Source organism: Strix aluco, chromosome 20 (assembly GCF_031877795.1).
Source record: "Strix aluco isolate bStrAlu1 chromosome 20, bStrAlu1.hap1, whole genome shotgun sequence".
NCBI classification, from domain to species: domain Eukaryota; kingdom Metazoa; phylum Chordata; class Aves; order Strigiformes; family Strigidae; genus Strix; species Strix aluco.
Window position 1 is genome coordinate 10,514,518 of NC_133950.1, and position 25,923 is coordinate 10,540,440.

The 25,923-nt window shown below is 58.9% G+C and overlaps 2 protein-coding genes across 2 annotated transcripts in view; both read left to right on the forward strand.

Moving 5' to 3' along the window:
- The first annotated feature begins 3,421 nt into the window (after positions 1-3,421).
- Positions 3,422-25,923, forward strand: part of LOC141932435 (hemicentin-2-like) — a 37,823-nt gene continuing 15,321 nt past the window's right edge. Inside the window, exons 1-35 of the mRNA XM_074846014.1 lie at positions 3,422-3,656; positions 4,575-4,645; positions 5,604-5,762; positions 6,014-6,136; positions 6,946-7,117; positions 7,473-7,579; positions 7,780-7,900; positions 7,996-8,259; positions 8,444-8,588; positions 8,849-8,970; positions 9,064-9,336; positions 9,439-9,580; positions 9,893-10,020; positions 10,279-10,392; positions 10,547-10,696; positions 11,392-11,586; positions 11,913-12,008; positions 12,388-12,512; positions 12,803-12,947; positions 13,077-13,189; positions 13,443-13,599; positions 13,809-13,971; positions 15,492-15,619; positions 15,770-15,878; positions 16,236-16,405; positions 20,213-20,337; positions 20,511-20,667; positions 21,021-21,302; positions 21,910-22,077; positions 22,244-22,357; positions 22,552-22,638; positions 23,141-23,332; positions 23,779-23,952; positions 24,354-24,467; positions 25,721-25,863. Coding sequence (XP_074702115.1) covers positions 3,422-3,656; positions 4,575-4,645; positions 5,604-5,762; positions 6,014-6,136; positions 6,946-7,117; positions 7,473-7,579; positions 7,780-7,900; positions 7,996-8,259; positions 8,444-8,588; positions 8,849-8,970; positions 9,064-9,336; positions 9,439-9,580; positions 9,893-10,020; positions 10,279-10,392; positions 10,547-10,696; positions 11,392-11,586; positions 11,913-12,008; positions 12,388-12,512; positions 12,803-12,947; positions 13,077-13,189; positions 13,443-13,599; positions 13,809-13,971; positions 15,492-15,619; positions 15,770-15,878; positions 16,236-16,405; positions 20,213-20,337; positions 20,511-20,667; positions 21,021-21,302; positions 21,910-22,077; positions 22,244-22,357; positions 22,552-22,638; positions 23,141-23,332; positions 23,779-23,952; positions 24,354-24,467; positions 25,721-25,863 — 5,283 coding nt within the window. The remainder of the gene's footprint in view (positions 3,657-4,574; positions 4,646-5,603; positions 5,763-6,013; positions 6,137-6,945; positions 7,118-7,472; positions 7,580-7,779; positions 7,901-7,995; positions 8,260-8,443; positions 8,589-8,848; positions 8,971-9,063; positions 9,337-9,438; positions 9,581-9,892; positions 10,021-10,278; positions 10,393-10,546; positions 10,697-11,391; positions 11,587-11,912; positions 12,009-12,387; positions 12,513-12,802; positions 12,948-13,076; positions 13,190-13,442; positions 13,600-13,808; positions 13,972-15,491; positions 15,620-15,769; positions 15,879-16,235; positions 16,406-20,212; positions 20,338-20,510; positions 20,668-21,020; positions 21,303-21,909; positions 22,078-22,243; positions 22,358-22,551; positions 22,639-23,140; positions 23,333-23,778; positions 23,953-24,353; positions 24,468-25,720; positions 25,864-25,923) is intronic.
- Positions 16,576-19,661, forward strand: LOC141932718 (hemicentin-2-like). The gene is made up of 10 exons (XM_074846712.1): positions 16,576-16,614; positions 16,664-16,685; positions 16,974-17,069; positions 17,188-17,364; positions 17,688-17,842; positions 18,199-18,322; positions 18,515-18,690; positions 18,950-19,037; positions 19,401-19,417; positions 19,554-19,661. The coding sequence occupies exons 1-10, from the start codon at positions 16,576-16,578 to the stop codon at positions 19,659-19,661; spliced, it is 1,002 nt and encodes a 333-aa protein (XP_074702813.1).

The following is a 25,923-nucleotide window of genomic DNA, read 5'->3' on the forward strand; positions in this document are numbered from 1 at the left end:
GTGCCTGTCGGTGCCTGCCCCCCGTGCCATCAGGACACTGCAAACCAGTTGGATGGGAGAGGGCTGAGGCGGTGGGACCGCCATCCCAGAGGCACTGCTCCCCCTGAGCGGGCAGGTCTGCCACTGGCTGTGCTAACCTGGAGAGTGGAAGGGTCTGGGGGTCTGGGGCTGAGCCCCCTTGGAGCAGGGCTGGTTTTGAAGCAGGGCCAGGCGCAGCATGGGGGCAGCTGAAATCGCTGGCAGAGTTGCCCTCTTTCCATAAATTTAGGGTTGGGGGGGTCTGGTGGGGGTGGGTGGGTGTCCCGCAGCCTGCTCACTGTCCGATCGTCCCCAGCCCCAGGGCAAAGGGGGAGATGTGGGGCGCTTTGGGAGGGCATCAGCCGCCCCACCTTCATGGGGGTGTTGGAGGGGAGGGGGCCGGCTGGGGCAGGAGCAAGGGCTGGGGGCGAAGGAGGGAGCCGCTGACCCCAGTCTCAGTGCAGCAGCTTGGGGGTCTCTTTGCAGAGCAGTTTTGGGGTCTCAGTCACACTCTGGTCCAGCGACGCTGTCCTTCCCTTCTCTCTCTCTGCTCCTGCGGCCTCCAGCCCCGGGTTGGGTGCCATGTCCCACGGAACCCCTGTCCGGGGGGGGCAGCTGAGCCCCGGGCTGTGAAACAGCAGGTCCAGCAAAGAGCCTTGTTTGTAAAGATGAAGCCTGTTTGTGCGTCCGTGCCGGTGTCTCGGCTTGCATGCCCTGCTGCCTTGTCTTGAGATGAATTCAAGAGCAAACCAAGCAAGCGAAACAGTTTAAAACCAGAAGAAAACGAAACAAAACCCAGGAACTTTGTGACTGTGGAAATAAAAGCTTAATGACAGTAACGAAGCACCTATGGTCTGTGATGCGCTGCGGGGTGAGCGGGGGGAAGGCAGGCAGGCTCGGGGGTGGGGGGGGCACACAGATCATGCTTGTCACCTCCTGAGGCCCCCAAATCTGTCCCTGGACTCAGTGGGGCTGGGAGCTGGGCTTGGGGCGGGGGGGTGTGAGCGCCTGGGGCGGTGTGCCCTGAGCACGGGGAGCAAGCAGGGCCTGGGCTATGCCAGCGTGGCTGCAAACGGGGACGCGCTGAGCTACGTTGGCAGGCGGTCGGTGAGGCACCATGCCCACATGCTGTGATGAGCTGTCAGGTCTCAGCTCCAGACTGGGGGCACGTCAGGGACCGTTCACCCCTGTAACACAGCTCCTTCCACCTCCTTTTACCCAGACACAGCTTTTTGTCTGCCAGGTCCTATCCCCGCCAGCACCCACATCCTTTCTACTATTCCTCTTTCACAGCAAAGCCGTTTACAGCCGCGCCGTGCCCGCCTGTGCCCTCCCCGTCTCCTCCGAGCCCCCTTGTTGATGCAGCAGGCTGAGAGCCGTCGGGTCGCTTTTGGCACGCAACAGCTGCCGAGGAAGCTTGATATTAATATCTCATAATTGTGCCTCACAGCCCGTAACGGAGGTGCCCCTCGGCAGCCCCCGCTGCAGCTGACAGGGCAAGCGTGGAGGGTCACAGCCTGGATTAGGCTTTTCACGTGCAGCAGGGTCGCGTTTGCCGTTCTGCCCTGCCAAGTCTTCTGGAAACGAACGCCGCGAGGCCTCCCTGCCAGCCCATCTTTATTTGTTTGCTCTCCTAACGAGGCTGACTAATTATTTTTGGGCGGCCAGAGGAGATGCCCTAACGGTCTAAACAAGGAGGCTGTGTTTGCACAGGGGGTTTTGTTTGGAGTGCCAGCACACAACAGGGACACCCGGGGATTTATCCCCCGTGCCGGGGAGTGGGTGAGGACAGGCACAGCCTCCAAACCACAGCAGTTACCCTCGTTTTGCTGTGCTTTAACCCCCAGCAAGGAAGGGGTTAAAGCCCAGCTAGGGCAGGTGTTCTTGGAATTGGGAGCACTGGTGGGTGTGGGAAGGGCTGGGCAGGATTAATTTGATGGGAAGAAGCTGTTGGGGTTTCTTGGTGCCCGTAGTGTTGGGGAGAGGTTCTCCCTGCTGGGGTGCAGGATGGTGTTGGGGTGCAGGGTTAGTGGCTGGGGGTGTTCTGTGGTAGGTTTGGTGGCACTGTGGAGTGGGAGAACCCTCCCCAAGCTTGAGTGAGTGTGGGGCTGGGGATGCAAAGCCTGGAGAGGACGAGAGGCTGTAGGTGAGTGGCTGTGTGCAAGCCCACAGCCCTGACTGGGGATGGGATGGGGACAGGCCACCGGCACAGCTCACGGCTCAGCCCTGTGGGGCAGAGGTGCCATCTGGGTGCCCCCTCTGCCCTTCTGAAAGGGGGGGGCCTTGCCCACCCTGGGACTGTGCTGGGCTGAGCCCAGACTTGCAGGGATCCCCAAGAGGGTCCCACTGTCCCACGTGTGGGGATGGGGGGTGAGTGTGGTCCCTAATCTCCCCCAGCCCCTGTGTCTGGGACAAGTGGGGCTGATGCCAGTGAGGCACTGGGGGCTGGAGGGGATGCTCAGCCCAAGGCAGGATTCGGCCCTCGGTGCGCAGCTTCACCTGGAGCCGGCCCTTGGCCGCAGCCTCTCCCCGGGTCCCGCTGGGGGGGAGTTGAGCAAGAGCGGAGCATCCCTGCGGAGCGGCCATGAGCTCAGCGCTGCGCTTCGAGGGGAGCCAGGAAAAGCTCCGCTGCCCCCAGCCAGCGCTCCCGGCCAAGGGCTGCTGCTCCCGGCCAAGGGCTCTGTTTCGCAGCCCTTGTCCTGGCTCTGGCTTTGTCTGCACTTTGCGTGGCTGTTTGCTCCCTGTTCCCAGGGCGGCTGCGCTGGGGACCCCCCCCCCCCCCCCAGAGCCTCTTGTCGTCCCCCCCAGCCCCACTGCAGACCCCTATTCCTGGGAGAGCCCTTTGCCTGGCGAAGGGGAGGTTGCATCCTCGGGGTCCCTTTCGCAGCTGGTTCTCCTCCCCCCCGCTGTGGGTTTGGCAGGGTTTCCCCCCAGGCGCTCAGCTGCGAGCCCCCATGTCCTCCCCTGACCCCCAGCTCCCCCCAGCTGAGCAGGGGGCTCTCTGACCTGGGGGGGGGTGGGGTGGGGTGTGTCAGAGCCAAGGAGGGGGCCTGAGCGGTGTTTCTGACAGTTCTGTGGGCTGCAGGACCTGCTTCCTAACCTCCGCATCCCCATCCCGGCTTCCTCCAGCTCCCACCCACCTCCCTGCCGCGCCTCTGGCTCCAAAAGTCCTGTTTTCCCTCCCTCCCTCCTTCCCTCCCAGAAGTTGAACGCTGGAGGAGCAGGTCCGCAGCTGCGGGCGACTGGGCGTCCCCCAGCCAGGGTCCCTGCTCTGTCCCCACTGCGTGTGGCCCCTCGCACCCTGTGTCCCTCCCCGGTGCGGGGACGGTGCCCAGGGGGTCTGGGGGAAGGAGCAGGGGGAGGACAGAAGGGGTGTCCCCAGCACCTGAGGGTCTCCCCCACGATGCCACCCCACGGAGGGGTGTTTGTGGGTCTCTGGCTGCTGCTGGCCCCCAGTCTCGCCGAGTCCCCCCCCAGCACAGGGGGGGCCACCCTCGCCTTTGTCTTTGACGTCACTGGCTCCATGTACGACGACCTGGTGCAGGTGATGGACGGGGCCTCGCGCATCCTGGAGCGGACGCTCAGCAGGAGCATGAAGCCCATCAGCAACTACGTGCTGGTCCCCTTCCACGACCCAGGTACGGCTGGGACAGGGCAAGGACACGTGTCCTGCTGGGGACGGGGCTGAGGGGAGCTGGGCTGCGGTTCTGGCCGGGTTTGGGGCTGAAGCATGCGCTTCCCAAGCGCCTGCACTGTCCTTTCTCCCTGTTTTTAATGTCCTGGTGACTGCTGCGAGGGGGATGGCAGCGCAGGATGAGCCGCAACTCGAGGGCATGGTGCTGGGCAGGGCATCCCATCCCCAAGCCTCCCTGTGGGCACAGGGCAAGCTGTTTCCCACCCGATTTAATCCCAGTGATGCTGGCAGCCACCTTTGGGTGGCTATTCTACTTCCAGCCAGTTCATCTCCTCAGTCTAATCATGGGGGGGCATTTCTGTACAGGTCACCTCAATAAAAGCACCACTCACTAAGAGGTTTTGGTAATTTACTGCAATACCAGAATCATTTCTTTCCGTCCCAGACTTGGGATTTTTGGGCACACCCATAAATATCAGCTGCTCTGCAGAAGAGCACCGACCCCCTACAAGGAGAGTGGGACTGAGGCTTTATTTTCAGTAGAAACACTGAGTTTGAATGAAAATCGTTGGAGCTGGAGAGGGAAGGAGGCAGAGGCAGTAAATGGGTTTCTGCATTGCTTTGCTGGGAGCCTCCCCAGCAGAAAAGGGTGCTGGGTTTGCGGCTCACCCTGACTGGGACAAGCTGGGGTGTTGGGGACAGCTTTCCCAGGGCAGGAAAAGACCTGGACACGGAGCTGGGCTGCCCAAATCCACATCTCGCTGGGTGCCAAGCCAGGGTAGATGCTTAACCCTGAGTCTTGCAGGTCCCATAAGGGTGCTTGAGCCGGGGCGGGTGCTGGGGAGCGCCGGCAGCGTGGCGATGGTGGAGGCTGGTGCCGGTGGTCGGGAGGGCTGAGGCAGTGGTGTCGGTGTACTTGCAGAGGTGGGACCCGCCACCCTCACTGCCGACCCCCGGCTCTTCCAGCGGCGCCTGCGGGAGCTCCACGTCCAGGTAAAGCGTCCTCAGCCCCGCGGTGCTGTGCCAGGGGTGGCTTCGTGCGTGGCCCTTGGTGGGAAGCCCGTTCCCGCATGGTGGTGGGTCCCAGCTGCGATCCCTGCTCCCCTCCGGACCTTGGTCCCCCGGGAGTGTGGTGGGGGCTTGGGGCTGAGCTGGGCTTGCTGGGGGCTGACCACACCGTGGTGGGAGCAGAGAGGGTGGGTAACGCTGGCGCTGTGCCCCAGGCTCCTGCAGCGGGGCAGAGTGCTCTCAGTTCACAGCTCTTGTCCCAGAGTGGGAATGCTTTCCAAAAATCTCTTCAAGAAGTGCTGTTTGAAAATTGTTTGAGGTTCTTTGGTTTTTTTGGGTTTTTTTTGGTTTTTTTTGTTTTTTTTTTAAAACTATTTCAGCTGCATTCTGCCAGCTGAAACGCTCTTCGGGAGTTTAATCATGCTTTATCCATCACCACTCCTGCCCTGGCTCCCGTGCATTGCTAAATCCCTGTGGCGTTTCCCTTCAGATGCAGCTGTGTTTTGGCTGGAGGTGTAAAGCTGCGGCTGCAAATCGTTTCACAGCCCTTTGGGGGTGCAAAGCCCTGTGGAAGCAGGAGCTGGCCCTCGCTGTGCCTCTGCGCTTGCCTGCAGTGGCCAGTTCTGCTGCCATGTAGGGGGTGACAGGCTGGGGTGGGCACAAATGTGCCCGCTGAAGGTGTTCATGGGAAGCCAGTGGCTTCTGTGAGTCTGGATCCCCAAATGGGTGGTTTAATCATCATTAGCGGTGAGACAGGGACAGGTCCTTGTCATCCTGCGTATTCCCGCGACACCATCACGCTGCTCTGGCTGCGCTTGGCCTGACTCCAGCAAAGGGGTGCGATTCCTCCCCATGAGCAGACCCTGGGTGGGATCCTGCCAGGAGCTCAGCAGGGAAGGGCTGAGCTTGGTGCCTGTGCCACATCCCTCGCTGTGTGCTGCAGGGCGGAGGGGACTGCCCGGAGATGAGTGTGGGAGCCATCAGGCTGGCCGTGGAGGTCTCACACCCTGGCTCCTTCATCTACGTCTTCTCGGATGCTCGGGCCAAGGACTACGAGCAGCAGGAGGAGCTGCTGCGGCTGCTGCAGCACAAGCAGGCCCAGGTGAGCGGTGCTGCCCACCGGCCTCCTGCCACAGCTGGCTCGGGTGGGCGCTGCAGCAGCACAGCAGCAGCTCCTGGCAATGAGCTGCAGCAAGAAACCCCCCTACGTTGCCCCTTAGTGGGGTGAATTTTGCTTCCCCTGGGCTGGCTTCGAGGCACTGGGGGCTGGTGGATGCTGGCTGCATCCCTTCCCTGGGATGGACAGACACCCCGGGGCTGTGCGTGATGCTATGGGGAGCGTTGCCGTGGCAGGTGGTGTTTGTGCTGACGGGGGACTGCGGGGACAGGAGCCACCCTGGGTACCTCGTGTATGAGCGCATCGCTGCCACCAGCTCCGGGCAGATCTTCCACCTGGACAAGCAGCAGGTGACCGAGGTGAGAGGGGAGACCTGCGGGAACAGGGATGGGGTGGCCAAGGTGTGTGTGATCCAGTCTGTCTCGGCTGCTCTTATATTCTCCCCGGGGTTAAATCCTCATGCCCAAGGCTCTGGGAGCCCTGCTTTAGCTTGAAGCAAGGGCTGGAGAAGGCTGGTTGCTCTCAAGCTTGCTGCGGGGCTGCTTGTGTGATCCTTGGGATGAGCGGACTTGCCTTTCCTCATGGAGGGGATGCCTCTGCTTGAAGCTGGGGTGCTCCTGTTGCTCTGAGCACCCCTGGAATTAGGCGGGTGGTCTGGCCGTGGGGGGAGGAGCCTCTCTGCCTGTTCTTGAAGCTCTTGACTGGCACAAAATCTCAGAGACCTGAGGAAGATCAAAGTGCTTTTCTGCTCATTACTGGGCAGCATTTCCCAGCAGACCCCAGCCCCTGCCCAGCCTCTGGCAGTTGTGCATTTTAATGATTTCTGTTCCCATGAGTGAGCTGGGGGGTAATAACATGCCTGCTCTGAGCAGCTGAGCAGGAGCCATGTGGCAATAACAATTAAATCAAATTACCCAATTCCTTTTGCACCTGCTTGTAGCAAGGGGCTCAGCCAGGGCTGTCACCTCCTGCCCACCCGTCCCTGTGCCACGCTCATGCTGGCACCCACCGGACCTGGCTGGGGCTGGTCCCTCACCTGGGCACTGTTTTGCAGTCACACCTGAGATTTTGACCCAGTGCAGTACAGCCCTGCTCCCAAAATGGCCCCAAAATGGCTGCACCTGGTGGTGAGGGGGATCTGGGCTAATCCTCCCCTGCATGCCCCCAGGTGTTGAAGTGGGTGGAAGAGGCCATCCAGGCCTCCAAAGTCCACTTACTGTCCACGGACCATGAGGATGGCGGGGAGCACACGTGGCCCGTCCCGTTCGACCCTAGCCTGAAGGAGGTCACCATCTCCCTGAGCGGCCCTGCCCCAGGGATCGAGGTCCGGGATCCGGCAGGTAGGAGCTCAGGGGAGGGGAATGGGCAGAGGGTGATGCTTTGCCTCTGGAGAGCCCTCGCGTCAGGACAAACGGGAGGCTGCAGGCATGGGGATCGCCAAACCTTGTGCTGAAAACATAAATAACAAAACGAGCTGCAAAGCCCTCATTAAGCACCAAGTGCTTCTGCTCTGCTCCCCTGCCGGGTTGGCTTTGCCTCTGGTTTTAGGAGGGTTTTCTCTGCTGCCCAGGCTGTGAGAACTATGTGATGGGCTCTGCACCACGGTGAGCCCTGAGGGAGGGGGCTTCTGGCTGGCTGCAGAGACCTGGGGCTGGACCCAGGTTGCCCATCCCAGAGGCTCACTCGCTGTTTCAGGAAAGGTCCTTGAGAAAGGCCAAGGCCTGAAGGAACTGCTCAGCATCCCCAACTCAGCCATGGTGGTGGCCGTGGAGCCCCACGAGCCAGGGACGTGGTTGGTCACGGTAGGCTGGTGGAAGACCCTGAACATCCCCTACCCATCCTTGATGGATATTTAGCTGGCCAGGCTTTGCCAGGCGTGGGCTTTCCCCATCCGCCTCCAGCCAGGCAGAGGACGCTGGAAGGGACCAGCAGCCACCTCCTCCCTTCCCCATGGCTTCTTCCTTCCCCTGCCCTCAACATGCACCTCTTGCTCCGCTTCCAGACCCAGAGCAGTGGCCGCCACTCACTGAGGATCACGGGCATCAGCAACGTTAATTTTCAAGCCAGCTTCTCCACCCAGCCAGACTTTGATGCCAGCCAGCCTGGGGAGAGGCCGGTGCAGGGTGAGGCTGGTGCTGCCCAGGGGCATGGATGCTACATCTGGGCTTCTTGCAGCTGGGAATGTGCCTGGGTTGTTTTTTCCCTTCCCTCTTTCCAGGTCTGCCCATCGCTGTGGTGGTGAACTGCACCGGTCTGAAGCCGCCTGGGCGCTTGCAGGAGATCGAGCTCTTCAACACCTCCGGCCATGCCCTCCTCTCGCTGCCCGCGCGGCCTCTCTCCAACACCTCCTTGGGGCAGCTCTGGGTGGGCTCGCCGCTCCGTGTCCCCCCGGGTGACTTTCTGTTGAAGGTGAAGGGTGAAGATGCCCAGGGCCACACCCTGCACCGCCTCTCCGGGGTAACCTACACCAGCGTGATCCCCGGTGAGTGGTCCCCACACTCCCCAAAGGTGCTGAGAAGGGACCAGAGGCTCCAGCACTGCCTCAGCTTTAGTTTCTGCTTGGGTATTTTTTTATCCTGCTTCCCAGCGCAGCTTTTGGTGAGCTCCCAAGGAGAGTTACATGTGTGCGTGTCCCCAACTGTGTGCATGTCCCCAACTACTTTCAGGTCTACCCAAAGTGAACATCTCCAGCAAGATCCAGGCTTACAGCCGTGAGCCACAGCTGATCTCCTGCTCCGCACGGAGTGAGGTCCCTTTCCACCTGCAGCTCAGCCGTGGTAGGATAAGGCTTGGGGAAGAGCAGCTCTTCAGGTGAGCCTCTGGTTTGGCCCAGTGGGCTCCATAATGGACCCATGTGGGCAGCAACAGCCCCCTGAGCTGGCTGTGTGCCTGCAAGCTGTGAGCATCCCAAGGCAGCCAAGGAAAATCCCAGAGGATGTGTGTCTGCAAGGGGTGGGGGTGCATCCCTTTGCATGACTCAGTTGGAAAAAAAAGTCCCAGGGGTTTGGAGCAGGGTGGTGGCATGGCAGCCCCAGGGTGGGGGTGACCCTGTAGTCTCTCCCTTTTCGTAGGAGTTCAGGGAACATCAGCTGGTTGATCCCTGTCGTGTCCAAGAGTGACGAAGGGTTTTATGAGTGCACAGCCACGAGCAAGGTCGGGGTGACACGGGCTCGTGCCCACGTCTCTGTCTCAGGTGGGGACTGCTCAGGCCAAGCCTCGGTGCCCATGAGTCTGAGGTCTGTGACTGGGCAGGGACTCATTTCACCCCGGCGTGCCATGTTTGCAGAGCCACCGCCACGTCTCATAGCCCCGGGCAACATCACGGCTTCACCGGGCCAAGACGTGGTCATGTCCTGCCTGGTTCTGGGCGACATGCCCTACAACCTGACGTGGAGCTGGGACGGGAAGGCAGCAGGGTCGGGGGACGGCCGGACCAGGCTGCTGCAGAACCATTCACTGGAGATCAGCCCCGTGCAGCTGGGGGACGGGGGCCTGTACGAGTGTGTGGCCCGCAGCGCCCACGGCACTGCCACCGCCTCCCTCTGGCTCTTCGTCCAGGGTAGGCTCTGTCCCCATGGGACCCTGGCCTGGGTGATCCCTTGCCCTCTGGGCGGGCAGTGGATGGCACTGGGGGGCTGAGCTCTTCTCCAATCCCATGCAGAGGTGCCGTGGGTGAAGGTCGATGCCAGCCCCCAGCGTTTCAGCAGGGGCCAGGAGCTGCAGCTGAACTGCACGGCCGGGGGCCACCCCCCGCCCCACACCTCCTGGAAGCGCTGGGGCTGGGCGCTGGAGCAGGACGAGAGGTAACCCCTGGGGACCTGGGGGCCTTCATCCTCCCTGTCCCACTGGGGATGGCGCTCCCCTTGCAGGGGTGCACGGGCTGAGGGAGAGGGGCTTCCACCTCCCTGTCCATGTCAAGCTGTGAGTGCTGGAATGGACTTTGGGGAAGGACCTGATGAAGCTGGCTTTAAGTGCTAACCCGCATCTATCAAATGCCCAGCACTTGCCACACGTGTGGGATGGCCTTAAGCCCGCTCACTTATTTCAACACATTTTACATCAGCTCTGGTTTTACCGGGCTTGTTTCTCTCCCTCTCTCTCCCCGTTTGCTGCAGGGTTTTCACAGATGCTCAGGGCACCCTGCACATCAAGGCCGCAGTCCCAGAGGATGCGGGGAATTACAGCTGCTACGCCGGCAGCGTGCTGGGCTGGGCTGAGCAAGTCGTCACCCTGGAGTTCACTGGTACCTGCTCCCCGCCTGCCGGCGCCATCCTGGGAAGGGCCCTGGCTCAGCGCTGCCACAGGAAGGATTTATTATCCCTCCTTGCTGTCCCTTGGCTGCCGTCTGGGATCTTGCGGCACACGAGCTATGGGATGGGGCTGTCTGTGATGGAGGGTGTTGGGGGGCAACTCCCAGGGCCCCGGGGTCCCCTTGGGGTGAATGACATGACACCCAGCGCTGCAGGGAGTCACCGAAGCTGTGTCTCTCCCCACGGCACAGAGCCTCCTGCCATCCTGGTGGTGACGCCCAGCCTGAAGGCGCTGGTGGGAGAAGACGTGACCTTGGAGTGCTGGGTTTTGGGGGTGCCCCCTCCCCACATCGCATGGTACAAAGGTGAGACTGGGACAGACCCAGGGAGCAAACTCCCTCTGTGCACTGGTGGCCCTCTGCCACCTTGCAGGAATCTCACACATGGGGTTCCCTGGACCGATGGCGGGAGGGACGCCCAGAGGCACTTGGGGTGCTGATGTGGGGGGTCTCTGGGCAGGCGAGCAGGCGGTGGCGACGTTCCCACCCGGCACCCAGCGTGCTGTCCTGCGGCTGCAGGCGGTGCAGGAGGAGGATGCGGGGCGGTACGTCTGCGAGGCTCTCGGTGAGGCTGGCGTTGCCTTCGACAGCACCGTGCTGGAAGTGGGGTGTAAGTCTCCGCCTCTTCTTTTGGGTGACACTGAGCATGTGACCTTACCTCCACCGCTCTCGGTCCCGGCTCAGCTCCCACTTGCTGCTTCCCAGGGTTCCTCTTGCCCCCAGCTCCCGCGTTTCCCAACATTGGGGTGTCAGTGCTCAGTACAAGCAGACTGAAGCCTGGTGGGATTTCCAAGGGTCAGGAGGAGGGAAGAGGCTCAAGAAGAGGCAGAAGATGATGCTATGGCATGGGACATGATAGCATGGGGCAAGACTGGGGGTGTAAGTTGCAATTAGAGGGCAGAGGTGGGGGCTGGCTTCTGTGTGTCTGAAAATCCAGGTACCTCAGCAGTGCTCAGGGCTTCCCACTGGAGTCAGAAGGGATGGAAGAGCCTGGGGAGGAGGAGGAGAGGTGGTGCTGAGCTGAGGGCAGTGAGGCTTGAAGCAGTTAAAGGTGGAAAAGTGCAAGAGGTTTTGCTGAGCCGGGGTGGTGCTGAGTGTAACTGGAAGGGATGGAAACTGCAGCAGCTGTAACAGCTTCGGAAAAACACCAAACGCTTTAAGTCAGTCTCATAGCTTCTCAGGGCACCTGGCTTGTGGGTTTTGCAGCCCCGTCTCTTCTCTGGGCTTGACTGGCACAGAGCCTGTTGTGGGGAAGCCGGGCTGTTGGACCTACCTGAGCCCCTTCTCCGCTGGTCTCTCCTCCAGTGGCCCCTCACTTCCTCGAGCCCCTGGGGGATGTGGCGGTCCAGGTTGGGGAGAGCGTGAGCCTGCTGTGCCGCGTCGAGGGCTCTCCCCCACCATGGGTTGCCTGGTCCCGGCAGGACGGAGAGCCTGTGCCGGGCTGGCACGAGCCACGGGGTGTTTCCAGCCAGCTGGAGGCTGCCGAGCTCCTCATTGACAGTAAGAGCCGAGCGTGCAATCGTGTGTGTTGGGCATCGCAGTGTCACCCTTGGGTGCTCTCCCCCCGCCTGCTGCAGGCTGGTGGGATTAGCCCCTGTGCCCACTCTTTTTGCAGTAGTAAAACATTGACATAGTGGGTTTATTTGCACTTTTTACGTGTCAAGCTTAGCTGAGCTGTAACAACCCTCAAGCCTTCAGTGCTGTGCGGTCTCTCCCCTGTCTGAGGTGGTGGTGGGGGCAGGGGAGGGTGGTGTCACCCCCATCCCGGAGCTTGCTCAGGGCTCTCCAGCCCCACCAGCCTCAGGCTTCTTCCATCCACGCTCCAGGTGCCTCGCTGGATGACCAAGCCATCTACATCTGTGAAGCCCAGAATGAGTTTGGGAAAATCCAAGCGGAGGTCAAGCTCACGGTCACTGGACACGGTTTGCTTTTACATGCTTTTGTTGGTATATTGATCCTGGCTGCTGCCAGCGCCGGCTGTGCTGGCGGTGAGTGAGCGGCTGACCTGTGCAGCCACATCTGCTCCCAAGCTTGCCGCGGTGAATGCTCAGCAAAACCACCCCCCAGCTCAGGGTTTGGATAATGCCTTTCCACCATTTTGGCTTAATGCACTGACACGCGCTTGAACCCAAACTGTAGATAAATATCCCCATATTCTTGGGGGAGCTTGATGTTAGAGCCGGCTTGTGCTGAGCCAAGGTCTGGACCTTGGAAGAAAGGCAATCTAGATCTGTTCTTCTGAGTGTTCCTGGCCAGTTTATCTCCAACTAATACTGTTTCCCTTTCCCATCTTCCAAGCAGCCCCAGAAATAGCTCTTGCATCCCCCGTGGTCCGTGCGCTCCCAGGCCAGCCCGTGTTGTTGCCCTGTGTGATCCTGGCCGGGAGGCCGTTCCCAACCCGCCGCTGGCTGAAGGACGGGCAGCCGGTGAGGCTTCCACGCCCGCCGGGATGGTGGGTGGGTGGGTTGGCAGATGCGAGCACGGCCCTGCAGCGGAGCCTTTGCTGCAGGATGGGTGCCCCAACCTCCTGGGGCCAAAGCTGCTGGTGAAAGATGCCAAGGGAGCATTTAGGTTGGGAAGGCACTGTGGGTTTATCACCACATGAGGATGTTCCTACTGCTCAAGGATCGGTTTCTAGATATGCCTCAAAGACACAGCAATATGGCAATGTTTGACCCTCAGTCTGTCCTGCTTTCTGCTCTCTGCCTGTGCCCAGGTGGCCCCAAGCAGCCGCTACTCCGTCCAGGCTGACGGGAGCCTGCACGTGGACCAGGCGTCAGAGGGGGATGCAGGGAGGTACACCTGTGAGGTGACCAACGTCCTTGGCTCACACAGGCAGGACGTATCCCTGATCATCCACGGTGAGTGGTGGGGTGCTGGGTGTCCCCACTCTGCCTGTGCCCTCCGCACTTCCTAAGCTGCAAAACCCTGCTCTCTTTGGTGGACGTTGCCCTGGCCATGCAGTATGAGGTGCTTCTCTTCCTTCCCAGTTCCTCCCAGCATTGAGCTTGGCCCTGTCCTCGTCACTGCCACTGAGGGAGTGGCTGTCACCCTGTGGTGCAATGCCACTGGCGTGCCCCCCCCTACTGTCACCTGGGCAAAGGTAGGTGACAGGGACTGGCAGGCTGCTGCCCCCATGCCAGCCAGGCTGTGGGTCACCCTCATGAGCGGGGTAACGTGTTTGGAGGGGACATAGCTCTCCAGTGTGGCCGTGGGAGGTGGCACAAAGTGCCCTGGGATGCTGGGACCTGGAGGCGGCTTGCTCTGATGGGTCCAGAGCCCTCTTCTTGCCCTTGGGACGCTCAGCTTGTGGGAGACTCTGCTGTCTTCCTTCCTCCCTTCCCTTTCCTCTGCAGGGCACAGAGCCCATCTCACTGAGCCCACGCTACCACCTCAACCCCGATGGGACCCTCCTGATCCCTTCGCCCTCCCCTGGGGATGCTGGGACTTACTTCTGCACAGCTACCAACGTGGCAGGCTTCTCCAGCCGGGAGATGCAGCTCTCAGTCAGCAGTGAGTGCCTGGGACTGGCCCTGGTGCCAGCTCCCAGTAAAGCAGCTCCAGGGGGTGACTGGCTGGGAAAGCATGACCTGGGGACTTTCCTAGCTTCCTTGGGCCACCTAGTCAGGAGCCAGATGGGTTTGTGGGATGGGAAGAGCAGCCATGAGGGCTGTGGGGCACCTGAAGTGTTTCTGTACTAGTGGTGCTCCCTCTCCACCCAGCAAAGCCCAGGATCAGCATGAACGGATCGCAGGCATCAGACCCTGTAACCATCCTGGCTGTACTTGGGCAGGAGACCACCCTGCCCTGCGAGGTTCAAGGCTATCCCCCTCCCTTGGTGGTGTGGACCCAGGAGTCCCAGCCGCTGCCTTTTGCCACTGCCAGGTAAGAAGCATTGCGGGTGCTGGGGCCATGATCTCTTGGGATTATGTGTCTCCCCAGAGGGATGTTGGGCCCAGGAAGGGACTCAGCTGCTTGGTAGGGAGGTGTGAAGGGCATCCCTGGCACCAAGTGGCCAATACTCAATGCCCTAGCAAGACCTAAGGCAGCTGAGCGGTGTGGCACTAGCTCTGCTCTTCAAGGAGAGCATAGCAAGAACCACCAGGCTTTTTTTCCATCATACAAACATCTGCTGGAACAGAACAGCTGCTCCTGACCCTCCACGCGCCTGCCCTGGACACAGGGCTGGGGTTGGGAAGGGAAGGCAGCTCCAGCACAGCTCCTCACCCCCACTCACCCATCCGCCTTCATGCACATTCCTGCCTTGTGCCGTCACGGTGCTGGAGGCGGCGAGGTCAAGGATGTGCCTGGGGATGGCGGATCCCTGTGGGAGGTGTTGGACTGGGTCTTGTTGCTGCTCCACAGCCAGGTGGCTGCAGGGCACTGAGGAGGAGTAGTTTTGAGGTCTGGAGGAAGAGAAGCGCTGTGTGGCAAGGAGAATGGGCAGCCAGGGAGACTGGGGGTGCTGCAGCCTCTGCTGCCCCTCACATCCCATGTGTTGGGGTGACTTAATGGGCTTTAGGCATTGAAATGCTCCTGGGCCAAAGTTTATCAGAAACACAGTTGTGAGCCCAGCGGTGGCTTTGTCTGCACTGGGACATGGGTTTAAAGGCCAGTTCTGTTCCAGTGGGTGACTTCTGGAGGGTCAAATTCACTTGTTGATGACGTTGATGCTGATGACAGCCACGGGACAGTCATTTGGTGTAATTTGACAAGAGAAGATAACCTGGAGGGTGGTTGGATATGTGTTTATTGAGTGTCTTGGTCTTCCCCCTTGGAAGATGGACGTGCTTTCTCAGTATGTTAGCACTATGCTGGAAGGGCCTTCCTAAAATCATGGGCCCTGGTCTTGGGGTTAATCAGTTCTTTCCCTGCACCTGAGCATTGCTGTAACCTGGGGAAGCAGGAAGGCATCTTGGTTTTGCTCCTCTTGAGGGACTGTGTTACCTTGTTATTTTAGTCTGGTTTCCCATGGCTGCTCCTGCTTGACCTGTGCTGCTCCCCACATCTCAGCTGGCTTGCCCTCACGTGCCCGGGTGATTTATGGGAGCACATGGGAGGAATCTGCAGCCGTGGGCTGAGATGATGTTATGTCTGTGGAGCACAGACAGTGCTGGGAGCAAGAGCATGGCCAGCTCCAGCTGCAGGGGTTGTGCTCCCTTGTCCCCCTGGGTGGGTGGCTCACACTGCTGCCTCATGCTGAGCTCATGCAGGAGCTGAAAAAGGGGATTTTGCACCCGTGGACAGTTCTGCTGCCCATCATGTGCATGAGGTGGCTCTGGGGACCTTCTCCTGGCTGTCTCAAGGTGATGTTGAGCTCTCAGCCCTTATCTCCTACCCAAGGGTAGATGACAGAGGACATGGCTGTTCCTCCCATCCAGCTTTTCTGTTCCCTCTCTCCCAAGGTACAGTGTCCTCCCCTCAGGGTCCCTCTGGCTGGCTGAGCCCCAGGTGACGGACACCGGCCTCTACACCTGCACAGCCACAAACGCCGCGGGGAACGCCTCGCTCAGCTACAGCCTGCGTGTCCAAGGTTCACATCTGCTGGTTAAAATGCTCCGCCGGTGGGCTGCGGGTCTTAACGTACCGCCAGAGTCCTGCACCCTTCAAGCCCTTGGCTGCTCCCACTTTGCTGTGTCAGGGTCTGAGGGTGGTCCCAGCCTGAGGTCCCCTCTCTCCCCAGTTCCCCCCCAGCTGCTGATCGGCGATGGGGAAAGTCACCTCACGGCTGTCGCCAACAACTCCCTGAGGATTCACTGTCGTGCCATGGGCATCCCCTCCCCCCGGATCCAGTGAGTACTGCAGAGTTGGGGGTCCTGCCCATGTCCCCCTGAGCTCCCTTATGGACTGCATAACTCCCTGGGGTGCTCCACAGCCCAGTGTGCAAAGCTGCCGCGGAGATCAGGATGGGAACTCAGGATGGGTGATGGGGACCTCCAGCTTGGGGTGTCCCTTAGGATGGGAGGCATCCATTCCCACTCCTTGCCCCTGGGATCCTGCTCTACCCAATGATCTGGGCACTGCCAGCCCCCTTCCAGATGACAAGGGGACAGTTCTTGCTGCCAGGTTCACTCCTTTGGTGGGCAGAAATGGGTGGTGGGTGGTGGCAGGACAGACCAAGGACTTTCCTCCTGTCCCGTTCCTCACAGGTGGCTGAAGGATGGGCATCCACTGGGAGAACGGGACAGGGTGGTGGTGTCCGAGGATGGTGGGACCCTGCTGATCACTCGTGTGGGGCTCAGCCATGAAGGGCTCTATGTCTGCCAGGGCAGCAACCATGCAGGGGTGGCCCAGGCAGAGGTGCAGGTTTCGGTGCAAGGTGAGTGCAGCATCTGGGGCAAGAACTACTATACATCCCACGTGTCAGGGAGGACATGGCTAGCTGAAGGAGTGGGTGTTCCTGGCCCTACTTTTTGGGAGGTGTAGGGTCACTAGCTTGATCCATTGGGATCTTGCCCTTCGTCAGTCTCAACTTGAGGTTGAGAGCTGATGGCTGCTGACACCTTGATGGGTGCTTCCCAATGGAGGGTCTACCCCCAGCCCCTCTGGCCAGAGCACCCCTCGGTCGGCGTCACAGGATGTGATGCTGAAGGTGCTGGGTGAGAAACCAGGCAGGGAGCAGAGATCCCTGCCTGGAAAGGATGGATATCTCATTGGGGCGGGGAACAAATCTCTTAGCTGACTTAGGGAGCAGCAGTGGAAACACATGGTGACGTGGTCCCCTCCCAGAGCGGGAGGCGAGTCCTGACCCCTGGCTGCTGCTCTCCCAGGACTCGGTGTGTGCCGAGAGCCCTTGGTGAGCCCGGCTGTGCCCTGTGGCACTGCACTATGCAGCTGTAGCTGGCTTGGGCCATGCAGAGTCGATGACTGTCCATGCTGGGTTGCAGTGCCTCCGAACATCGAACCCAGTGAGGTGGACCTGGCCGTCCTGGAGAATGGCACGGTGTCCCTGGAGTGCCTGGCCTCGGGGCTGCCTGCTCCCAGTGAGTGGCTCCTCTCCTTGGGCTCTTGCTCATGTGTCCCTGGGGCCTTCCCTGGGTCCCCTTGGTGAGAGGGGCAGCAGCATTGCCCCTTACAGCTTGGCTCCGTGCTTCCCTCCAGACATTGCCTGGTACAAGGGGCACGAGCAGCTCTCGGCTGGGCCGGGCCGGACCCTGTCCAGGGATGGGAAGCGTCTGGAGATCCAGCGTGCCCGGCTTTCTGACACTGGCAGCTACCGCTGCGTGGTCTCCAATGTGGCTGGTGTCACTGAGCTCTGGTACAGCCTGAAGGTGACTGGTGAGTCCCTGGTGAGCAGGGGAAGGACTGCAGCTGCCCAAGAGCTGGGTGCTTCCCCACCGGGAACCTCTTGTGTGTGCACGGGACCAACAGGGCTGTTCCAGACCTCAGGATATGTTCCTGGAATATGGGTTTAGCAGAGCCCCTGTCCTCTGCCCTGTATGCAATTCCAGCCATGCAATCCGCTGTGTTCATCCCAAATAATGTCCTAAAAAAACATGGCCCCATGGATGGGTATTGCCAGCTCCACACTGTGGTGTCTCCTACCCACCCTGTCCTTTTTGCACCCTGTGGCTCCTGGTGATGTTTCTCTGCCTCCCCAGTGCCTCCACAGATCACAGCTGGCCCCAGCCCCCTCGTGGTGGTGGTGAATGAGCCGGTGACACTGGAGTGTGATGCCACGGGGACCCCAGCTCCGGTGCTGCTGTGGCTGAAGGATGGCAATCCGGTGCCCAGCGTGGTGGCCGGGGGCCCGCAGGTGAGACAGCTGCTGATGGAGGAGGGGGGCTTACCAGGGACATCCCTCTAGGAAGATGATTCTTTTCCTTGTTCTGTCTTTTAAAAAAACAATTGCTGGAGCTGAGCAGATGCAATGTTGCTCAGACCTGCCCTATGTTTGATCCATGGGAGCATGGACCTGCTCAGCCCTGCCCTGGGCTTACCTGCCCCACGAGGGTCATGGATGGGCAGAAGGTCCCTGGATGTGATGAGGACAGGCTCGAGGCAGGCTTATGCTCACCCATCACTTCTCCTGCATGCTGGCTTGTAGTCCAGCTGTGAGTTTCTCTGGTTTCATGCTCATTTAGACTCTTTTTTTGTCTTGGGGAATCACAGATTCTCTCTGGTGGACATATGCTGTCCCTGCCCACCGCTCGCCTCCAGGACTCGGGGACATACACGTGTGTAGCCAGCAACGCCGTGGGGGAGGACAGACATGAGGCCACTCTCGAGGTGTGGTGTAAGTACCCCCGTGCATCCGTGGCCCCTTCGCACCAGTGTGGCTGTGGGGTTGGAGGTGATGCTTGGGGCTATGGGGCTGCTCCACAGTCCCCTTGCGAGCACACAGGGCTGTGGGGGACCAGCCCTGGGGGGGAAGGCTACCAAAGGGGGTGGCTTGGGTGAGGTGTTGCCCTGTTGATCTGTTTTCCAGTGCCCTCCACCACCCTGGGTGAGGAGGAGAACGTCTCTGTCATCGCCAACCAGCCGGTGACCCTGGAGTGCCTGGCCCCCGGGGTCCCCCCTCAGGGGTTCCGCTGGCTGAAGGACGGGAATTTGCTCATGCCAAAGCAGGGCGTGCAGCTGTCTGTGGAGGGGACCGTGCTCCAGGTGATGTTTCGGAGTATTGTAGAGGATGGGAGAGGAAACAGGGCTGTGAAGACCCCCATCTCCTCCTCCCCACCCTTGAGAGAGAGTGGGTGCAGAGGGAGGGGGTCTCCATCCCTGCTGCCCATGGCTCAGAACTGTTCCCACCCCTCACATTGATCCCATCCCCGTGGCTTCAGCTGGCACAAAATCCCCCCATGGAGGGGCTGCATGGATCCAGCTCTGCTGCAGAGCATCTTAGTGTCTCTGCTTGCTCCGGCAGATCGGGCAAGCCACTGCACAGGACGCGGGCAGGTACACGTGCCAGGTGTCCGGTCACCCGGAGAGACACTACAACCTCGATGTGTGGGGTAAGGGCCATTGCAGCTGAAATAGCCCGCCAGGGGCAAATATATACTGTGTGTATGTGTATACATAGATATACTATATGCTATACCACTTGTTTATATATAAAATATGTAGCTGGGATAGCTGACTGGCTTGGAAAACACTCTAAGCCCAAAATATTAAAGTTCTGCAAAATGATGGAGCTGGAGGTGTTAGGGAATCCCCATCAGACCGGGTGTTAGAAGGGAAAAAGCTGGTGTTTGCATGACTCTTGGGGGGAGATTTCAGTGGAGATGCAGAAGAAGTGTCTTTCCAAAATTTCGACAGGAGAGGGAAGGGATTTCCTTGCCACTGTCAGGGCTTCTCTGTCCCTTTTTTGCACTTAGTGTGGCAGTCACTGCAGGTATTGTCCCCCTTCTCTCCCCCTGCCCGAGTCGGGAGGATGCCAGTGGTGGTTCCTCCCAGACAGGCACCATCCGCTTTCCCTCACTCAATTCGAGCATCCTTGCAGCCTCCTGGTCTGCTCAGCATGTCCGTAGAGCTGGGGGCTGAGCCAGGGTCTGGCTTTTCTCAGGGATGATCTAGGCCAGTTGGTGGAAGTCCTGCAGGCAGGTAGCCAGGGAGTGGAGAAAATCCAGTTCTCCTGATCCGGGCTTGTTCCTGCGATCCCTTCCCAGGGAAACGTTTGCACGTCTGGCGTCCTGGCTCGGGTGGATTGTTTGGGTTCTGCTGTTTTTGTTTTTCAGGGGTTTCTGGGTGTTGGGGTTTTTCTTCTACAAACTGATATCCCTCATGGGAAGGAGTTACTGTTTTTCAGCCAGCTGTATTTATGAGCAACTGAGAACAGCATCCGATAATGGAAAGAGTTAGGTAACCTTTCCAGCAAGCAGTGCTACCTAATAAGGCTGTGTCTGGCCAACCTGGGCTTGGCCTGCCTGTGTGGCTGGCGCAGGATGCTTGGTCATCCTCTGCTGTAGGCCACGTGCAATTAAAAGCATCGCTCGCTTAATAGCTGGAGAGTCAAGATTATTATTTCCACATGGAGCCAGTGCAGGGGAGGCTTGATGGTTCCTTGTGCAATGCTCAGCAGAGCTGTGGATGATGTGTAGCCAGGAGGACGGAGCTCCGGCGGGGAGCTGCCCCTCTCCTCTCATCCAGTGCCATCACTGACCTGCTCCTCTCCTCTCGTCCCCTGCAGTGCCCCCGTCCTTCTCCTCAGCAGAGCCTGCCAACGTGTCCATGCTGGAGGGACAGTCCCTCAGGCTGGCCTGCGAGTGCCATGGGATCCCCTTCCCCACGTTGAGCTGGCAGAAGGACGGTAGGGTCCTGCTGCTCAGCCTCATACCTCCCCACACGTGTGTTGATCCCCCCAGACAGATGTTGGTCTCCTTGGAGAAAGGAGTGCTTTGTGTTGAGCAGTATCCAGCTTCTGGGTGGGAACTGGTCCTGCTGGGAACCTGAGAGGAGGCCGCTGTCCCCTTCTCCGGGCAGGTGAGCCCCTCTCCACCCAGCCCGGGAGCCCAAAGCTGGTGTCCATGGGAGGGAGCATGCTATACATCGAGAAGGTACAGCTGGTGGACAAGGGGACGTATACCTGTGAGTGCAGGAATGCCGCCGGCAGCAGCAGCAAGGAGCATCGCCTGGAGGTGCATGGTGAGCTGGAGGGCCCCAGAGACACAGAGGACCTGTGGGGGTGGCTGAAGGTGCCATGATCTCTTTCAATGCAAGGTCCAGCTGGACAAAAAAGCTCACAGCCGCTACCTGCTGCCTTGGGTGTTTTGGAAAGGATGCTGCTAGCAGGGCTAGCTTTGCCCCTCCAGCTTTCCTCTTAGCTCCAAGCTGCTTGCAGCTGGTTTTCACTCCAGCAGCCCAATTGCACTAGTTGCACCCACTCACATTTGCTTCGCCCTCCTGCCATCCAGACCAATGGCGTTGGTATTTCCCCTTGCATATGTCCAAGGGAGTTGCTACAGCATCCCCTCCACCCTGTGTCCCTCTGCCTGCAGCGCTGCCGAGGATCCAGGGCAGCAGCAAAGCCCTGAGGAAGGTTTCTGTCATCAAGGCTGGCGAGACGGTTTTGGAGTGCGAGACCGTGGGGACGCCACCACCCATGGTGACGTGGGTGAAGGACGGGCAGCCCGTGGCCGGTGGGGATGGGCTCCTGATTATGGAGCAAGGGAGGCGGCTGCGCATCCCCAAGGCGGAGGTGGCCCACGCGGGACGCTACGCTTGCCTGGTGGCAAATGCAGTGGGGCAGGAGCAGAGGGAGTTTGATGTTGCAGTGCATGGTAAGGGTGTGGGATGAGGCTGTGGCTGGGGGTATGGATGGAGGCAGGCTTAGGAAGGTGGTGATGTCCCACCACATGTTTGATGCAGCATAAGCACAGAGAGCAACCTGGCGTGGAGTAGATCTTGGGTGACCCAGCACATAGAAGGTCTTGGGTCAGAAGGGGTATGCTCCAGGCGTAGCTATAGAACTGGCTCCATCAGGCAGGAGTTTCTTTCCAGGGTCATCAGAACAGACCATCTCTTTTATAAAAAGTCATCTACTTCCCAAGGAGTTGGGGAAACCTCATCGGACAAGGTACCAAGCCCTTGAGCTGAAAAACGCCTGAGGTGGCTCAGGGTGTGTGGCCAGCTTGGTGTCACCCCTGTAAGAGTGGGCTTGGGGGTGCAGGTAAGTGGCACATACTTCCTGTGGGTCATCTGTCCCATAAAACCTGCAAAGTCGACAACTTCAGATGATGCTAATGGTCCTTCTGGGCTTGTGTCCTCAAACTGTACAAAGCAGAAGGGTGGAAACAAGCTGCATTTACCCTGTTTCCCCCTTTGCCTTTCTCCTTTGCTGTCTTGGCTGCTTTGTAAATGGATGCCCATCTTTTTCTGCGTCCCCAGTTCCTCCTGAGTTCATTCAAGGATCAGGATCAACAACAAACGTCAGCATCTCTCTGCAAGGATCCCTGACACTGACCTGTGAGGCCACTGGTGTTCCTCTGCCCACAGTCACCTGGTCCTGGAACGGCTCTCCTGTCACCCCCAGTGAGCACACTCATGTGCTTTCAGGTCAGGGACAAGGCAAGGATGCTGTGAGAGACAAGCACTTCGGGAACACTTTTGCCCCAATTCTGATGGGTTTAAACATGGTAGAGCTCCAGTCCTTCGAGAGCACTGCTGGGATGGGCTGGTGCCTGGATTCGGGCCCTGAGACCTCGCCGCTCCATGCTTTCAGGCGGCTGGCTGCTGAGGCTCACCCATGCACGAGTCCAGGATGGTGGCTACTATTCCTGCCTGGCCAGCAACGTAGCTGGGGAGGCCAGGAGGCATTTCTACGTGGAGGTCCTAGGTAAGAAAGGGCCCTCCATCTGCTGCAGGAGTCATGGTGGGATTTCAGAGATTCATCCTTGCAGGAAGAGGCATGAGTTAAGACTGGGCATAGTGGGAGCTGCAGTGCTGGAGTCCTTCGTGCCTTAGCATGTGAGCTCAGAGACTCAGCGAAACTGGCCAGCTGCTGAGGTCCCTGGTGGCTTGTGTTCCTAGTTCCTCCCCACATCGAGAATGCAGGTGAAGAAGAGACCGTCAAAGTGCCCGAGGGTCACCCTGTCACCTGGTCCTGTCTGGTTGCGGGTGAGCATCACACAGGGAGCGGAGCAGGTGGGAGATGGAGCTCGGGACAGCCGGCCTGAGTCTCCCTTTGGGGTGTGGAGCAAATGGATGGCTCCAATTGATGACGTGAGAATAGCTGAAATCGACTGAAGAGCTTTTTTGGGATAGTTCCTGGCTTTGCAGTTGGGCTGTCTGGGAAGCGCTGGGGAGGGGGCGCCCACGCAGGGAACTTGTTCCACAACGTAAGATCCAATCTTTCCCAAATGGAGCTAAAACTCCTCTAATCTGGTTTCTCCTTTAGTGATGGGAATAATTAATCACCTCCTACTCAGGACAGTTTTCTTTCTTCTTGCTGGCTCATCCAGCAGCCTCTAAAAATCTGATCCAGATCATGATAATTTTGGATTTGGGCTCATGTCCCTGCTTCCCAGAAAAGCTCCGGCACAGTGACCCCGGTCAGGTTGTGCTCATGCATGGAAAAACTTTTGCGTGAAGGCCAAAACCTGCTTTCCACCCCACACAGGCAACCCCCAACCGAAGATCACCTGGCTGAAAGACGGCCACCTTCTGCCCAGTGGAGACACCTTCTCCATCTCCCCTGACGGCTCCGTGCTCCACATTCCCCGAGCCTCCCTGTCTGATGCTGGCCGCTACTCCTGCATGGCCTCCAGCTCTGTGGCAAACCAAACCAAGTACTACCTGCTAGATGTTTTAGGTACGGTGATGTCTTTGGATGGAGGCAGAGTCTCAAGTGTGAGCAGGGGATGTGGACTTAGAGGGCTTTTGAATTGCCTGCCCCAGGTAGGTGGTGAGGATCCCTTAGTCCTGCAGCCAGCAGCATGGCATGAGGTCCTGGACCTGCCCCAAAACCATTGTGAGACCTCGTGGAGGAATATAAAGGGTCCGTCTAGTGCAGGATCCATCTCTGATGGTGGTTTGTGGGAAGGGGGAGTGTGTCTTCTGTGTCCCCTGTGTTTTTCAAGGGCAGCAAGACAAAGCAGAATCTGAAGCTGGGCTTGTGCTGTATGTGTTGTGCATTTCACATGCTGCGGTCAAGTCCAACTCCCTGAACTTGGATCATACTCTCTGGTGGGGGGAAGAAGCACTGGGAAGCCTAAGTGGGTGCTAATGCTCATCTGCCACACAAACACCTCTCTGCAGCCAGTCCTGCCTTTGCTGGAGATGTCCAAGATGCTGCCGCAGAAGAAGTCACAGTGATCATCAACAACCCCATCTCCCTGGTCTGTGAGGCTCTGTCATATCCATCTCCCAACATCACCTGGCTCAAGGATGAGGTTCCCCTCAAAGCATCTAGAAATGTCCTCCTGCTCCCTGGTACTGTGCTGGTCTCCAGTGGTTTTGCATGACCATGGTGGCCCCTTGCTGCATGCCTGGGGGAGTGGGAGTGGGGCCTTTTCTTGGTCTGGCTGCGGTCCAGGGCAGTGGGATGGTGAGAAGTCATCATCCTGCAGGACCCAAGGGGCTCAGGCCATCAGGTGGATGCTGTTCTTCCATGTGCTCCATCAACTGATAATAGCAAGAGCCTCCTCGGCAGCATCAGTGAGACAGTGATGGTTTTTACAAACCTGGAAACTGGGCTCTAGCAGAGCATTAGATCCCCTCAAGTCAGGCTTGCAGATGATCAGCAGGTCCCATAAGATGCCTTCTTGTGCTGCATGGGGATAGACAGCTGTGGCTGTGAGCGGTGACCCTCTCAGGAGACCCCCTTTGCCCAGGTGGCCACGAGCTGCAGATCCTGAATGCCCAGGAAGAGGACGCAGGCACGTACAGCTGCATCGTCGCCAATGAAGCCGGGGAGGCCATGAAGAACTACTCCGTGAAGGTCCTGGGTGCGGGAGCTCTTCGTGTCCTTTCTAATTCCTGCAGTGAATCCACTGCTGTGACCGGGCCATGCCTTCCTCCTGGGGAGCTGCACCTCATGCAGCTGGTGCTCGGTCACACACATATCAGCACGTGGCCCCAGAAAGCCTCTGGTCTACCCTGGGGAGGGAAAAGGAGTCATAGAATAGTTTGGGTTGGAAGAGACCTTTAAAGGTCATCTAGTCCAACCCCCTGCAATGAGCAGGAGCATCTTCAACCAGATCAGGTTCCTCAGGTTGGATGGGGCTCTGAACTTGTATGTTTCTAGGGATGGGACATCTTCCACATCTTTGGGCAACCTGTTACAGTGTTACACCACCCTTATAATATTTTTTTTTCCCCTTATATCTAGTATAAATCCTACACTCTTTCAGTTTAAAACCATTACCCCTTGTCCAATTGCAACAGGCTCTGCTAAAAAGTCTGTCCCCATCTTTCTTATAAGCCCCTTTAAGTACTGAAAGGCTGCAATAAGGTCTCCCCGGAGCCTTCTCTTCTCCAGTCTGAACCACTCCAACTCTCTCAGCCTGTCCTCACAGGAGAGGTGTCCCAGCCCTCTGATCATTTTTGTGGTCTCCTCTGGGCCCAATCCAACAAGCCCATATCTCTCCTGTGCTGGGGGCCCCAGAGTTGGACACAACTCCAAGTGAGGTCTCACCAGAGCGGGTCAGCGGGGCAGAATCACCTCCCTGGACCTGGTGGCCACGCTGCTTTTGATGTAGCTTAGGATATGGTTGGCCTTCTGGGCGCACATTGCCAGCTCATGTCCGGTTTTCATCCACCAGTACCCCCAAGTCCTCCTCAGCAGAGCTGCTCTCAATCCCTTCATCCCCCAGCCTGTACTGATACCAGGGTTTGCCCCGACCCAGGTGCAGGACCTTGCACTTGGCCTTGTTGAATCTCATGAGGCTCACATGGACCCACTTCTTGAGCTTGTCCAGGTCCCTCTGGATGGCATCACAGCCCTCAGGCATGTCAACCACACCACTCAGCTTGGTGTCATCTGCAAACTTGCTGAGGGTGTGCTTGATCCCACTGCCTGTCGTTGTTGAAGATATTAAACAGTACTGGTCCCAGTACGGACCTCTGAGGGATGCCACTTGTCAAGGGTTCTTCTGGGGGTGCCAGCGGTACCCCAAGATGCTGCCTGTTGCTGATTAGGGCAGAGCAAGGCTGTTGAGGGCTCTTCTCTCATCACAGCTGTGGTGTTTCTCCCTGCTAGTTCCTCCTTGGATTGCCAGAGATGACCCTTTGGGGGAATTTGCCGTGAAAGAGGTGAAAACCAGAGTCAACAGCACAGTGGTGCTGGAGTGCGAGACCTGGGCTGTGCCTGAGCCAACCATCCAGTGGTACAAGGACAAGCAGGTGAGGTTCTAACAGTGACCAGGGAGGAGTTGCTGGGTTTGGGGTCCCTCCCAGGTGGAC

Coding starts and splice junctions, on each gene's coding strand:
- LOC141932718 (XM_074846712.1), top strand. CDS start 16,576: ATGGCTGCTGACACCTTGATGGGTGCTTCCCAATGGAGG. Junction 17,365..17,687: donor GTACAGCCTGAAGGTGACTG/GTGAGTCCCTGG, acceptor CTGCCTCCCCAG/TGCCTCCACAGATCACAGCT. Junction 17,843..18,198: donor TGGTGGCCGGGGGCCCGCAG/GTGAGACAGCTG, acceptor GGGGAATCACAG/ATTCTCTCTGGTGGACATAT.